We start from the raw sequence: 15,730 nt of genomic DNA, 5'->3' as shown, positions 1-15,730 counted from the left end.
TTTGGGCAGCGAACATGGCGTGGATGGCGCTCCATACTTGTGCCGGCGTCTGGAGCATGGCGACCTGCGCAAGGATGTCGCCGGAGAGGGAGCCCATCAAGTAGCCTTGGAGTTGTTGCTACTGTGCGTATCAGGGGGAGCGTGCGAAGTTGACAACTTGTTCTTCCTTGCCGCCCTTGGTGATGGTGAGGGTGGTCGGCGGTGCCGGACTCGTCGCATCGAGATGATGCTCCATCTGCGCGCCCTTGATCATGGGCAAAACAATGGCCTTCCAGAGCAGGAAATTTCCCCTCGTGAGCTTCTCTTGGGGCGGCGATCCGAGAAAAGAATTGCTGGAGGTGGAGGATGGGGCGAAGGTGGAGGACGAGGCGGTGGTGAGTGATGTCTACTACACAACCTTCTTCTTGTAGACGTTGTTGGGCCTCCAAGTGCAGAGGTTTGTAGGACAGTAGCAAATTTCCCTCAAGTGGATGACCTAAGGTTTATCAATCCGTGGGAGGCGTAGGTTGAAGATGGTCTCCCTCAAACAACCCTGCAACCAAATAACAAAGAGTCTCTTGTGTCCCCAACACACCCAATACAATGGCAAATTGTATAGGTGCACTAGTTCGGCGAAGACATGGTGATACAAGTGCAATATGGATGATAGATATAGGTTTTTGTAATCTGAAAATATAAAAACAGCAAGGTAACAAGTGGTAAAAGTGAGCGTAAACGGTATTGCAATGCTAGGAAACAAGGCCTAGGGTTCATACTTTCACTAGTGCAAGTTCTCTCAACAATAATAACATAATTGGATCACATAACTATCCCTCAACATGCAACAAAGAGTCACTCGAAAGCCACTAACAGCGGAGAACAAACGAAGAGATTATGGTAGGATACGAAACCACCTCAAACTTATTCTTTCGGATCGATCTATTCAAGAGTTCGTACTAGAATAACACCTTAAGACACATATCAACCAAAACCCTAATGTCACCTAGATACTCCAATGTCACCTCAAGTATCCGTGGGCATGATTATATGATATGCATCACACAATCTCAGATTCATCTATTCAACCAACACAAAGAACTTCAAAGAGTGCCCCAAAGTTTCTACCGGAGAGTCAAGACGAAAACGTGTGCCAACCCCTATGCATAGGTTCATGGGTGGAACCCGCAAGTTGATCACCAAAACATACATCAAGTGGATCACGTGATATCCCATTGTCACCACAGATAAGCACGGCAAGACATACATCAAGTGTTCTCAAATCCTTAAAGACTCAATCCGATAAGATAACTTCAAAGCGAAAACTCAGTCCATTACAAGAGAGTAGAGGGGGAGAAACATCATAAGATCCAACTATAATAGCAAAGCTCGCGATACATCAAGATCGTGCCAATCAAGAACACGAGAGAGAGAGAGAGAGAGAGAGATCGAACACATAGCTACTGGTACATACCCTCAGCCCCGAGGGTGAACTACTCCCTCCTCGTCATGGAGAGTGCCGGGATGATGAAGATGGCCACCGGTGAGGGTTACCCCCTCCGGCAGGGTGCCGGAACAGGGTCCCAATTGGTTTTTGGTGGCTACAGAGGCTTGCGGTGGCGGAACTCCCGATCTATTCTGTTCCCCGATGGTTTTAGGGTATATTGATATATATAGGCGAAAGAAGTCGGTCAGGGGAGACACGAGGGGCCCACGAGGGTGGAGGGCGCGCCCAGGGGGTGGGAGCGCCCAGGGGGGTGGGCGCGCCCCCTGCCTCGCGCTCTCCTCGTTGATTCCTGACGTGCACTCCTAGTCTCCTGGATTGCTTCCGTTCCAAAAATAACTCTCCCGAAGGTTTCATTCCGTTTGGACTCCGTTTGATATTCCTTTTATGGCGAAACACTAAAACAAGGGAAAAACAGAAACTGGCACTGGGCTCTGGGTTAATAGGTTAGTCCCAAAAATAATATAAAAGTGCATAGTGAAGCCCATTAAACATCCAAGATGGATAATATAATAGCATGAATACTTCATAAATTATAGATACGTTGGAGACGTATCAGCATCCCCAAGCTTAATTCTTGCTCGTCCTCGAGTAGGTAAATGATAAAAGAAAGAATTTATGGAAGTGTGAATGCTAGCAGGTGCATAAGTTTGATCAATGATAATTTCAATCACCTTTTCTAGCATCATTATATGTCATAACAGTATCTCAACTCACAGAACTTTTCATGATCAAGTAACAAACTATTCACATGTTAAAGTATAGATCATAAACTTTCTTGAAAACTAACAAACTATGTTCTCAGTCATCAAACAATTGCAGTTCATCTTATTTTCAGGAAGAGTCTATTTCAGAGCTTTGATTCAACAAACTTCACATACTCAACTATCATTTAGTCTTCCATGATTGCTACCACTCAAAGCATATTTTTAGAACAAATAGTATTCATCGAACACAGAGAAAGATAGGGGCTTAATGTTTCGCCTCCCAACCTTTTACCTCAAGGGTAATGTCAACAGTAATAATTCATGCTCAAATATATTTGAATGGCCATATATGTTTAGATCTTTCCATCACATGATGCTTGCCAACTAAAGAGTAGGTTGGAATGAGAAGGAATACTACTGACTCTTGCATAAAAGTAAAAGATAGGCCCTTCGCAGAGGGAAGCAGGGATTTGCAGAGGTGCCAGAGCTCGAAGCTAAAACAGAGATGAAAAGAATTTTGAGAGGTATGCTTTCATTGTCAACATAACGACCAAGAGTTCCCAATATCTTCCATACTATGACGCCCGGATAATTAAGCTACAGTAATCCCCCGCTAAAGATGCCATGTCATCACATTACTGTTGCTAATCCTCGCTTGATCCGAATCTTAGTTCAAACTCAAATTCAAATTAAAGCCCAAAATTCAAATTTCCCAAACATGCAAAGTAAAATGTTCAAAGTGTGGCAAATATTCCATAACTAATTATGGTGGTGACCCAACACTTTTGTAAAGTATTTTAAATGCCCTTTTGTGTATATAACAGTGGCTAAAAATAATTAAATTAAATGCTTTTGAGTTAAGAAAATGCTAAACTAGTTTATTATAATGTTAAACTTAATGTGGCAGTAGCCTGAGTTATACTGATATTTTAGGTGTAAGTTTTATAAATTATATAACTGTTTTGCTTTTTGAAATAAAAGAAAGCAGAGAAGTTTTTTTTAAGGAAAGGAGGCCCTTGCCCCCTAGACCTAACCTACCTGGGCCGGCCCAGCCGGCCCACCTAACCTCACCCGAGCCAGCCTGCCTCCCCGGTCGCCTTCCTTGTACAGCCGACCGAGGCAAGGCCGAGTGCGCCCAGCCGCACCACCTCGCCGCCGACAACGACGGATAAGGCCCCCGCGCCTTCCCGCCTCCTCGATCCCCGCCTCCACTCACCTCGCTCCTCTGTCGCCCCACTCCCCTCTGGGCTCTCCCCAGATCCCCTTTCCCTCCACCTCCACGACGCGCTCGTCGCCGACCACTTCACCCCGCCGCGACCACCGCCGTCCCCGCACCTCGTTGACACGTCTACGAGGTCCACCGTCGCCCTCTCCATCGGTTGGTGCCGCGCGTTGGAGCTCCTCAGCTCTGCATCGCGAGATCGCCGTTGTCTTCTTCCTCTTCGATCGCCGGCGTCGTCGTCGATTCCGACGAAGCCTGCAACTCCTAAGCCTCCCACCGGCCTCTGTGTGCCTCTGTGGTGAGCTCCTCGACTGATTCCCCTCGTTTACCCCGTCGATCCGTCGCCGTAGTGTCACCTCGTGAGTTCGCACCCGCCGTGGCCGAAGCCTGCCATACCCGCGCCCGGAGCTCCGCTCCCGCACGCTGGTCACATCACCTGCTGCGCTCTGCCTGCCCCGGGGCCGCGCCCGCCTCTGGCCTCGCCCAGTTGCATCGCCCCCGCTCGCCGTTGCCTGCCTTGCTTCTGCTATCGCATGCTGTTGCCTTCCCCTGCCGCTGCTTGCTCTGCTTGTGCTACTGCCTGCTGCTACCACTGCTCCCCGCGCGCCGCTGCCGTCTGGCCGCATCCTGGTTGTGTCCGCCGTTGCTAGCCGACGATGTCCATGCACGCGACGCCGCGCTCGGCGCTGCTTGTTGTTGTGCCTGTTGTGCTCTTAGGTGACTGCTTTCTGCTACTACATGTCGCTGCTGTTGACTACTGTCGCTACTGTCTCTACTATCTCTGTGTGGTACTGCGCCGCTTCTGTTGCAGCTGCTAGCGCTGCGTACTGCTGCTGATAACTCCTGCCCGTTGCCAATTGCTAATGCGCTTAGTGCTGCCTGCTGCTGCTATCGGCCATGGCCATGGCCATGGCTGAGTGTGTGCTGTGTGGTGTGTGTGGCGTGTGTGTTCTGTCTGTGTGGGTGGCCGGCCCAAGAATTAGTTACGGCTAATTTTGTTGCTAGTTAAGCTAATCAGTACTATTACTTAAATCAATTGCTACCCTAAGACATGTGGCCTCCCCTCTAATTAGGATTGCTTTATTTATCTGATTAGGTAAATAGTCTATGTCAATGTATCACTTCTAAATTAAACTAAACAAGCAAATCTGTTAAAATTTTAGTCTATGACATGTGGGTCCATTGACCCTGTTGACCAGTCAAAGTTTGACTGGTCAACTGTTTGACTGGCCTGCTGACTGGACCCCACTGTCATACACTTAGGCTAACCGCTAGTGGGTATAAAAAGTAATCTGACATATTTAATGTTTGAATTAACTAGATAAAGAAAATTTCAAAATCAATAAAACTTTGAAAATTATTAGAAAATAATTCATAACTTCGATGAAAATGTTTACTACATGAAAGTTGCTCAGAAAAATCCAACGAATCCGAATACGCGGTTCGTTCATCTGTCACATGCCCCTGGCATGTTGAACATGGAATTTCCCCCCTCTTTTCCTCCCTCCGGAATCCGCCTAACGCCGGGAATTCATCCTCGGATGTTTATCCCCTCCGTCAGCAACGTGTAGTACCACGTTAGTTCACCCCTAGCACCGCGTATTGCCATGTTATGCTTTCTGATGCTTTGTTTGCTTTATATTTATAGTTTCTTCCCCCTCTTCTCTCCGGTAGACCCCGAGACCGCTGATGATGCCATTGTGATCAACTACGTCGACGACGATCCTTCTCCCCTTTCAGCAGAGCTTCCAGGCAAGCCCCCCCTTTGATCATCTCGATATCGCCCATTCCATTCTCTCATGTTTGCATTAGATTTTGCTATTGTTATTGTTTGCTCCTATTCTAATGCATAGCCTGCTTTTGTAACCTACTCATTGTACCTTACCTGCTTATCCTAAACTGCTTAGTATAGGTTGGTTAGTGATCCATCAGTGACCCCCACCTTGTCCCAGTTGCCCCGCTTTATGTTCGAAGACCCGATCAACGGGATCGAAGACCAGGCCCCGGCACCGCACATCACTTTCCCCTTAGTTGCTCGACACTGTTGGGTTACTATCGAGTGCCGAGGGTGAGACCTCTATAGCACTTCTGATGTTAACCCTGTAGTGTAGATGTTCGGTCGTGGTCATCGAGGGTGATTCCGCCTTAACCACTTCCGATACGACTCTGTCGTGCAACCCCTCAAGTGTGAACCTCGGGGATGATTCCTCTTACGTTCACCTTGATGATTACATCGAGTGGAATTCACCGGGGGTGATTCCTCGGGTTTTCCCCTTGATATTTGGACAAAAGAATACTTGGACTTTACCACTGTTACTTGGAAAGGCGGGTCGACCCTGAGGGGTACCCGCGAGTGATGTGGAGACGGGTTGACCTGGTGGGTGCCCGCGAGATAATTACGAGGCGTGGCCGGGCATTCCTAGCCCTTGCCGCAAGTCCTCGAGACGGGGCGACGGGGTCACATCTTTCGTGAGTCTCTGCTTGTTACCGCGCGTTCCTAATCCACTACAAATTGGATATTTGATCCGAGGGGCCTCTGGCCTGATAGCACTAACCATCACGTGGGCATAGTATGGGCGTTCTGCGCCGTATGCATCAGCCGAAGCTTAATAGACGTCAGCGACTGAGCGGCGCGCGCCGGGTTGGACTGGTAAGCACCCGCCTTTTTAAGGAGGTAGCTTGGTCTGCTCACCGGCCGCGTTCGCAACATGCAGGAGTTCCCGGGGAGATGGCCCATGACCCCTGGGGGCATAGGTTTAGTCCGGCGTGCTGACCTCTCTATTAAGCCTAGGTCGGGTTGCGGCGTATTGTTTGGCCGAGGTCGGGCATGACCCAGGAAAGTGTGTCCGGCCGGAGTTAATCGAGCGTGGTGGGTAAGTTGGTGCACCCCTGCAGGGAAGAAAACATCTATCGATAGCCTGTCCTACGGTAACGGACACTTGGAGTTGTATCCCGATCGATACAACTAGAACTGGATACTTGTGATGAGAATTGGATTATGATGAGAACTGGATAGTATGGCTCTGGGATTGCTTTCTCGCAGGGAGTCAAGAAAGGATCTCTGGCCGAGGTTGATAACACTTCTACTACTTTACTTTATGCTACTCTTATCTCTTCTGATGCTGCAAGATGCTTGGAGCTGCTTGAAGATGCTAGTCTTCGATAGGCTAGGCTTTCCCGTTCTCTTCTAGCATTCTGTAGTCCAGCCACAGATACAGCCCATTTCATTGATACCGATGCATATGTAGTGTAGATCCTTGCTTGCGAGTACTTTGGATGAGTACTCACGGTTGCTTTGCTCCCCCTTTCCCCCTTTCTTCTTCTTTCCGGTTGATGCGACCAGATGTCGGAGCCCAGGAGCCAGATGCCACCGCCGATGCCTACTACTACATGGAGACCGCCGACGACCAGGAGTAGTTAGGAGGCTCCCAGGCAGGAGGCCTTGCCTTTTCGATCAATGTTGCTTTTGTGCTAGCCTTCTTAAGGCAAACTTGTCTAACCTATGTCTGTACTCAGATATTGTTGCTTCCGCTGACTCTTGTGTAATCGAGCTTATGTATTCGAGCCCTCGAGGCCCCTGGCTTGTAATATAAAGCTTGTATTATTTTAATTTGTGTCTAAAGTTGTGTTGTGATATCTTCCCATGAGTCCTTGATCTTGATCGTACACATTTGTGTGTATGATTAGTGTATGATTGAATCAAGGGCGTCACAAGTTGGTATCAGAGCCGACTGCCTGTAGGTAGCCCCCTTTCCAACTCCTTGGCCGAAGTTGAGTCTAGTCACTGAAAAACTTTTAGTAACATTGGTTGTGTGTCTTACGGACCCACGTTGCCATTGGGTGGTATTAGGATCTTTTTATTCCTCGTCTATACTCTGGGACTCTGATCTCTCGTCTATTCGGGTTAAAGATTTTACTAACTCTGACTCTAGGATCTCGTAACCACTTCCTCCCGGAGAGCCCCTTCACTACAGATGATCACCTGCTTCACTAGAAGACTTCGAAGATACTCTCCGATCTATTCCCCAGAACTTGTGTTCATTTCTTTTGCAATCCCTTAACACCGTTGAATCCTTATGGATAACTACGTACCCTCGCCATTCATACTTCCATCCCTAGTTGTTCTTGTTATTGCAAGATACCGGAAAGTATTCTCCGACTTTCGAGAATCCTTTTTCCGACTGCCTTGTAGCTCTTTTCCTCCTGAATAACCCTACGAATAATTCCTCACTCTTATCGGGGATTCGTTCATCCCCAGTTGATCATATGTCTCACGAAATTCTTCAAAATGCTATTCAATCTCCTGAAGATCGTCCGCAGCCTATTGCTCCCGAAGGTCTTGTCAGCCTGCTTTATGGATACATCCATATGTATCGCAATATTCATTAGCATTCCTTGTCATTGTCATTCCGAGTCTATTGATTCAATATGAATAAGAATAATCCCTTTCATCCGTCGATTCCTAGAATTCATCTTTTCCGGCTCAGACATCATTCTGGATATGAGCTGGTTCTCGGTAAATCAATCCTTGATTGATTGGCCATCTAATTCTATTCAACATACTCATCTTTTTTTATCAGAGCCTCTGCCTCTGATCCCCCGATTTTGGGATCGTAAACCCTTCGTATTCAAGCTTCGGCTTATTCAGATGTTTCCATAAACCGATTACTTTGCATTCCTTCTTCTTCTGGTTGAGTACTGATATTCACATCAGATCCTTTGCGGACCACCTGATCTTTTGGTGGATTACTATTTGGCAGCTCCTTCATATTTTAAATCATTGACGACTTTCCCATGATAGAAAATGCCTCTGGCGAATTGTATCATCTACTCCGTATTGCCAGCCCTTTGCTTTCGAGCGTGTACCTGTCGCTCCTGTTATTGTGTTGTATAGCTTCGTAAAAATGTCCCGATGGGTTGAACCTATGCTTTTCCTAATTCGTGTGAACTCGAAAGTTATGCGAGTCATACTCTTCTGGTGCTTCACTAGATAAATCTTCAGCACTACAATTTCTTTGAAAACGAGGAGTGAATGAAAGGTTATGCATTGATGAACTGGGAGTCGACCTTGAACTTTGTGTTCATGCCCATGGACCCGATGTGGCACTTATCATGGAAGCTTCTTGTGATAATAATAATCCCCTTGTTATAAGTTCATCTGGTATCTATGTTTGGTACTTTGCAACCGTGGTTCTAACCATGATTGTTCCCCTTTGATTCCATTTCTCGGACAAGTTCACACACTTGTCTTCTGCAGATCAATGCAACTCCACAACCTCTATTTTGATCTTCCTTCAAGTATTACCCTTCGGTATCTCGAGAATATCAAAGAACTGTGTTGCTTCCTATGAGTCTTCATCTGCTAGTATTGCTTCTCATCGATTTTAGATTTCCCCCGGGTTCTGCGTTATTAGCCACTCAAGAACACCGATAAGTGAATCGATTCCTCGCACTCCGATTCAATAACTCTAAGTCATTTTCATTACTTATGAGTTTATTAATCCTTCAAGTCATCCCTAGCCTGATCGGCTATATTATTATCGTGCTAAATTTTAACTGTGCTACCTGGTCCTTCTTCCCGAAGCATAATTTTCGATGATGAGCTAAGCTTACATGGATCTTCCTCGTCATATAATTTCACCTTGAACAGCAAGTTCGATTTCGAGTTTGTGTCGTACCCGTGGTTCCAATAACCTTTCGCTTCACCATTTTGTTGACTTGATGTCATCGCCGATCGATTACATCTTCATGAAATCTCTCGGCAAATGTGTCGTGATCATCATCAACATTCTGAGCTCTTCCAGGATATTATTTGAATTCATGATGAGAAATACCACCCTTGCCCCTCGATGATTTGGGTTATCATTGACAACATTTTTCCCTTCCCCCCAACACAAATTTGTTCATATAAATTATGGAAATATATCCTTTTTGACATGTCGATGGATTTTTGTTGAATCCATCGGCCACCTCCTCGTCTTCCCTGATAAAATTGCATGAGGTGTTCAAGTAATTCCCGATGGATCCTTTGTGTTCCCAAGGTCCGTCCTTTACCTGATGACCATGTCAATGCCATCCAAAAGTATGACTGTGTTACTCCGAACATCGTTAAGAACATTGGAGGCGCAATGCTAAATGTTTCTTCATCAATTAACCAAACACCGCTGTATGGGTAAACATCATGATTCTCCTTGCCCCATTAACTAAATGGATAAGTACTTGATGTCCTGTCATGTATATCATGCTCTGTTTGTTCTTGGGAAGCATATACTCTAATGCTTTTGTATAAGCACCTTTTCCTTGCCATTGGTCTGGTTAAACTAATAACCACATTTTCCTTTCCATTGTTTTGTTTAACCTTTCTTGTGATCTATATGATCTAAGCAGTAATAGTTCCCTACTTATGTAAACACCTTGGTGTATAATTTTTCAGTAAGACCCTGTTACTATTGTTGATGACATTTTGGTAACCACCGATGGACGAGAACTTTGCCTATTGGTCCGCCTCGTTTCAACGAGCAGGAAAATGGTTCTCTTCATCCCTCGCCCTTGGTACCAATGTTGTTGCCAACATAATTGACAGGCTATCCTCTGACCTGCCTTGCTATCATGACCGTGCAAAATGATTAGCGCCTTCCTGGTGTTAACCCACATGGTGGGCCCATAACCCATAGTTCCACAGGATCGAAACCTAACTCTCCTATACATCCCTGTTTTCCAAAATTATTTCTTGCACTTGGCTTCGTATGTAAATCACGAGCCACATTCCTAGTGATCTATTCTAGTATCAGGCGTAATATTTATTCCCATTGCTCTGAACCCCTTTACCCCTTTGTTTCAGGCAACGAACAATTGCCTACCCACTTGAAGCTTCTTATTGCACCTTCTTATCTTGCTCTCAATGACTTTCTTGAAATTCAACTCGAGAGATAGCCCCCAGTTACCTATCTTGTGTTGAGCTCCGTCCTTTCCGAGCCTTTCCCCCTACTACACCCCTTAAATCTTGGGACGAGATTTCTTGTAGTGGAGGAGAATTGTGACGCCTGGATAATTAAGCTACAGTAATCCCCCGCTAATGATGCCATGTCATCACATTACAGTTGCTAATCCTCGCTTGATCCGAATCTTAGTTCAAACTCAAATTCAAATTAAAGCCCAAAATTTAAATTTCTCAAACATGCAAAGTAAAATGTTCAAAGTGTGGCAAATATTCCATAACTAATTATGGTGGTGACCCAACACTTTTGTAAAGTATTTTAAATGCCCTTTTGTGTATATAACAGTGGCTAAAAATAATTAAATTAAATGCTTTTTGAGTTAAGAAAATGCTAAACTAGTTTATTATAATGTTAGACTTAATGTGGCAGTAGCCTGAGTTATACTAATATTTTAGGTGTAAGTTTTATAAATTATATAACTGTTTTGCTTTTTGAAATAAAAGAAAGCAGAGAAGTTTTTTTAAAAGGAAAGGAGGCCCTTGCCCCTGGACCTAACCTACTTGGGTCGGCCCAACCGGCCCACCTAACCTCACCCGAGCCAGCCTGCCTCCCCGGTCGCCTTCCCTGTATAGCCGACCGGGGCAAGGCCGAGTGCGCCCAGCCGCACCACCTCGCCGCCGACAATGGCGGATAAGGCCCCCGCGCCTCCCCGCCTCCTCGATCCCCGCCTCCACTCACCTCGCTCCTCTGTCGCCCCACTCCCCTCTGGGCTCTCCCCAGATCCCCTTTCCCTCCACCTCCACGACGCGCTCGTCGCCGGCCACTTCGCCCCGCCGCGACCACCGCCGCCCCCGCACCTCGTCGACACATCTACGAGGTCCACCGTCGCCCTCTCCATCGGTTGGTGCCGCGCGTTGGAGCTCCTCATCTCTGCATCACGAGATCGCCGTCGTCTTCTTCCTCTTCGGTCGCCGGCGTCGTCGTCGATTCCGACGAAGCCTGCAGCTCCTAAGCCTCCCAACGGCCTCCGTGTGCCTCTGTGGTGAGCTCCTCGACTGATTCCCCTCGTTTACCCCGTCGATCCGTCGCCGTAGTGTCACCTCGTGAGTTCGCGCCCGCCGTGGCCGAAGCCTGCCATACCCGCGCCCGGAGCTTCGCTCCCGCACGCTGGTCACATCACCTGCTGCGCTCTGCCTGCCCCGGGGCCGCGCTCGCCTCTGGCCTCGCCCAGTTGCGTCGCCCCCGCTCGCCGTTGCCTGCCTTGCTTCTGCTATCGCATGCTGCTGCCTTCCCCTGCCACTGCTTGTGCTACTGCCTGCTGCTACCACTGCTCCCCGTGCGCCGCTGCCGTCTGGCCGCATCCTGGTTGTGTCCGCCGTTGCTAGCCGGCGATGTCCATGGACGCGACAACGCGCTCGGCGCTGCTTGTTGTCGTGCCTGTTGTGCTCTTAGGTGACTGCTTTCTGCTACTACATGCCGCTGCTGTTGACTACTGTCGCTACTGTCTCTACTATCTCTGTGTGGTACTGCGCCGCTTCTGTTGCCGCTGCTAGCGCTGCGTACTGCTGCTGATAGCTCCTGCCCGTTGCCAATTGCTAATGCGCTTAGTGCTGCCTGCTGCTGCTATCGGCCATGGCCATGGCCATGGCTGAGTGTGTGTTGTGTGGTGTGTGTGGCGTGTGTGTTCTGTGTGTGTGGGTGGCCGGCCCAAGAATTAGTTACGGCTAATTTTGTTGCTAGTTAGGCTAATCAGTACTATTACTTAAATCAATTGCTATCCTAAGACATGTGGCCTCCCCTCTAACTAGTATTGCTTTATTTATCTAATTAGGTAAATAGTCTATGTCAATGGATCACTGCTAAATTAAACTAAACAAGCAAATCTGTTAAAATTTTAGTCTATGACATGTGGGTCCATTGACCCTGTTAACCAGTCAAAGTTTGACTGGTCAACTGTTTGACTGGACCCCACTGTCATACACTTAGGCTAACCGCTAGTGGGTATAAAAAGTAATCTGACATATTTAATGTTTGAATTAACTAGATAAAGAAAATTTTAAAAATCAATAAAACTTTGAAAATTATTAGAAAATAATTTGTAACTCCGATGAAAATGTTTACTACATGAAAGTTGCTCAAAAAATCCAACGAATCCGAATACGCGGTCCGTTCATCTGTCACATGCCCCTAGCATGTTGAACATGGAATTTTCCCCCTCTTTTCCTCTCTCCGGAATCCGCCTAACGTCGGGAATTCATCCTCGGATGTTTATCCCCTCCGTCTGCAACGTGTAGTACCGCGTTAGTTCACCCCTAGCACCGCGTATTGCCATGTTATGCTTTATGATGCTTTGTTTGCTTTATATTTATTGTTTCTTCCCCCTCTTCTCTCCGGTAGACCCCGAGACCGCTGATGATGCCATTGTGATCAACTACGTCGACGACGATCCTTCTCCCCTTTCAGCAGAGCTTCCAGGCAAGCCCCCCTTTGATCATCCCGATATCGCCCATTCCATTCTCTCATGTTTGCATTAGATTTTGCTATTGCTATTGTTTGCTCCTATTCTGATGCATAGCCTGCTTTTGTAACCTGCTCATTGTACCTTACCTGCTTATCCTAAACTGCTTAGTATAGGTTGGTTAGTGATCCATCAGTGACCCCCACCTTGTCCCAGTTGCCCTGCTTTATGTTCGAAGACCCGATCAACGGGATCGAAGACCAGGCCCCGGCACCGCACATCACTTTCCCCTTAGTTGCTCGACACTGCTGGGTTACTATCGAGTGCCGAGGGTGAGACCTCTACAGCATTTCTGATGTTAACCCTGTAGTGTAGCTGTTCGGTCATGGTCATCGAGGGTGATTCCGCCTTAACCACTTCCGATACGACTCTGTCGTGCAACCCCTCAAGTGTGAACCTCAGGGGTGATTCCTCTTACGTTCACCTTGATGATTACATCGAGTGGAATTCACCGGGGGTGATTCCTCGGGTTTTCCCCTTGATGTTTGGACACACGGATACTTGGACTTTACCACTGTTACTTGGAAAGGCGGGTCGACCCTGAGGGGTACCCGCGAGTGATGTGGAGACGGGTTGACCTGGAGGGTGCCCACGAGATAATTACGAGGCGTGGCCGGGCATTCCTAGCCCTTGCCGCAAGTCCTCGAGACGGGCGACGGGGTCACATCTTTCGTGAGTCTCTGCTTGTTACCGCGCGTTCCTAATCCACTACGATTTGGATATTTGATCCAAGGGGCCTCTGGCCTGATGGCACTAACCATCACGTGGGCATAGTATGGGCGTTCTGCGTCGTATGCATTAGCTGAAGCTTAATAGACGTCAGCGACTGAGCGGCGCACGCCGGGTTGGACTGGTAAGCACCTGCCTTTTTAAGGAGGTAGCTAGGTCTGCTCACCGGCCGCGTTCGCAACGTGCAGGAGTTCCCGGAGAGATGGCCCATGACCCCTGGGGGCATAGGTTTAGTCCGGCGTGCTGACCTCTCTATTAAGCCTAGGTCGGGTTGCGGCGTATTGTTTGGCCGAGGCCGGGCATGACCCAGGAAAGTGTGTCCGGCCGGAGTTAATCGAGCGTGGTGGGTAAGTTGGTGCACCCCTGCAGGGAAGAAAACATCTGTCGATAGCCTGTCCTACGGTAACAGACACTTGGAGTTGTATCCCGATCGATACAACTAGAACTGGATACTTGTGATGAGAATTGGATTATGATGAGAACTAGATAGTATGGCTCTGGGATTGCTTTCTCGCAGGGAGTCGAGAAAGGATCTCTGGCCGAGGTTGATAACACTTCTACTACTTTACTTTATGCTACTCTTATCTCTTCTGATGCTGCAAGATGCTTGGAGCTGCTTGAAGATGCTAGTCTTCGATAGGCTAGGCTTTCCCGTTCTCTTCTGGCATTCTGTAGTCCAGTCCACAGATACAACCCATTTCATTGATACCGATGCATATGTAGTGTAGATCCTTGCTTGCGAGTACTTTGGATGAGTACTTACGGTTGCTTTGCTCCCTCTTTCCCCCTTTCTTCTTCTTTCCGGTTGATGCAACCAGATGTCGGAGCCCAGGAGCCAGATGCCACCGCCGATGCCTACTACTACGTGGAGACCGTCGACGACCAGGAGTAGTTAGGAGGCTCCCAGGCAGGAGGCCTTGCCTTTTCGATCGACGTTGTTTTTGTGCTAGCCTTCTTAAGGCAAACTTGTCTAACCTATGTCTGTACTCAGATATTGTTGCTTCCGCTGACTCTTGTGTAATCGAGCTTATGTATTCGAGCCCTCGAGGCCCCTGGCTTGTAATATAAAGCTTGTATTATTTTAATTTGTGTCTAAAGTTGTGTTGTGACATCTTCCCATGAGTCCTTGATCTTGATCGTACACATTTGCGTGTATGATTAGTGTATGATTGAATCGAGGGCGTCACACATACTACATACATTATAGGCGGTTCCCACGCAGAAAGGTAAAGTTTTTACTCCCCCTCCACCAACATTCACACTCCACGGCTTGTCCGAAACAACGGGTGCCGTCCAACTATCAACATTCCTGGGGGAGTTTTGTTTAAATTATTTGCGAATTTGTTTTTGATCTTTTGATCATAGGACTGGGCATCCCAGTTACCAGCCATTTTCTCGTGAATGATGAGCGGAGTCCACTCATCGTGAGAATAACCCACCTAGCATGGAAGATACTGACAGCCCCTAGTCGCTACATGAGCGATTCAGGCATACAAAACAGATTATTATTTGAAGGATTAGAGTTTGGCACATGCAAATTTACTTGGAACGGCAGGTAAATACCGCATATAGGTAGATATGGTGGACACTCATGGAAGAAACTTGGTTCAAGGAATTGGATGCACAAGCAGTATTCCCGCTTAGTACAGATATTTTGGCTAGCAAAGGATTCTAAATAGCAAGCACCACATGTTAGAGGATCCATAACAATATAACTTCTATACAAATATACCCAAGCATAACTCATTATGTTGTCTTCCTTGTCCAACTTCAACTAATTTGCTCAGGTTCGAAAATAATTAATGGGGCTCACAATCATAGAAGATGTCCAAGATAGTATATTTATATGTGAAATCTCTCTTCCTTCAATATTCTTTCATAAATTGTTCAAGTGACCAATACAATGCTTGCTAACCTTCAATAACTTTACCACCTCTACTTCTTATATGTGAAGGCATTACTCCCCATGGGAAAGGCATATGAAACATATTTAATTTTAGGTTTATGACATTCAAATCATTCAACCATTTACTCATAGGATATAAGTGAAGCACACGAGTAAATGACAAACTACTCCAAAAGATATAAGTGAAGATCAATGAGTAGTTAAATAATTATGTAGCTATGTGAAGACTC

At 47.0% G+C, this 15,730-nt stretch overlaps 1 protein-coding gene across 1 annotated transcript; it reads left to right on the top strand.

Annotated features, from left to right (window-relative positions):
- Positions 1 to 263: 263 nt before the first annotated feature.
- LOC123055652 (uncharacterized) lies at positions 264 to 10,342 on the top strand. The gene is made up of 4 exons (XM_044479572.1): positions 264 to 356; positions 3,268 to 3,707; positions 5,058 to 5,161; positions 10,251 to 10,342. The coding sequence occupies exons 1-4, from the start codon at positions 264 to 266 to the stop codon at positions 10,340 to 10,342; spliced, it is 729 nt and encodes a 242-aa protein (XP_044335507.1).
- Positions 10,343 to 15,730: the final 5,388 nt, after the last annotated feature.

The sequence above is a fragment of the Triticum aestivum genome, chromosome 2D (genome assembly GCF_018294505.1).
Source record: "Triticum aestivum cultivar Chinese Spring chromosome 2D, IWGSC CS RefSeq v2.1, whole genome shotgun sequence".
Lineage (NCBI taxonomy): Eukaryota > Viridiplantae > Streptophyta > Magnoliopsida > Poales > Poaceae > Triticum > Triticum aestivum.
The sequence above is the reverse complement of the archived record's forward strand: the minus strand, read 5'-3'. Positions and strand labels throughout refer to the sequence as shown.

Coding starts and splice junctions, on each gene's coding strand:
- LOC123055652 (XM_044479572.1), top strand. CDS start 264: ATGGCCTTCCAGAGCAGGAAATTTCCCCTCGTGAGCTTCTCTTGGGGC. Junction 357..3,267: donor AGGTGGAGGATGGGGCGAAG/GTGGAGGACGAG, acceptor CACCCGAGCCAG/CCTGCCTCCCCGGTCGCCTT. Junction 3,708..5,057: donor GGCCTCTGTGTGCCTCTGTG/GTGAGCTCCTCG, acceptor TTATATTTATAG/TTTCTTCCCCCTCTTCTCTC.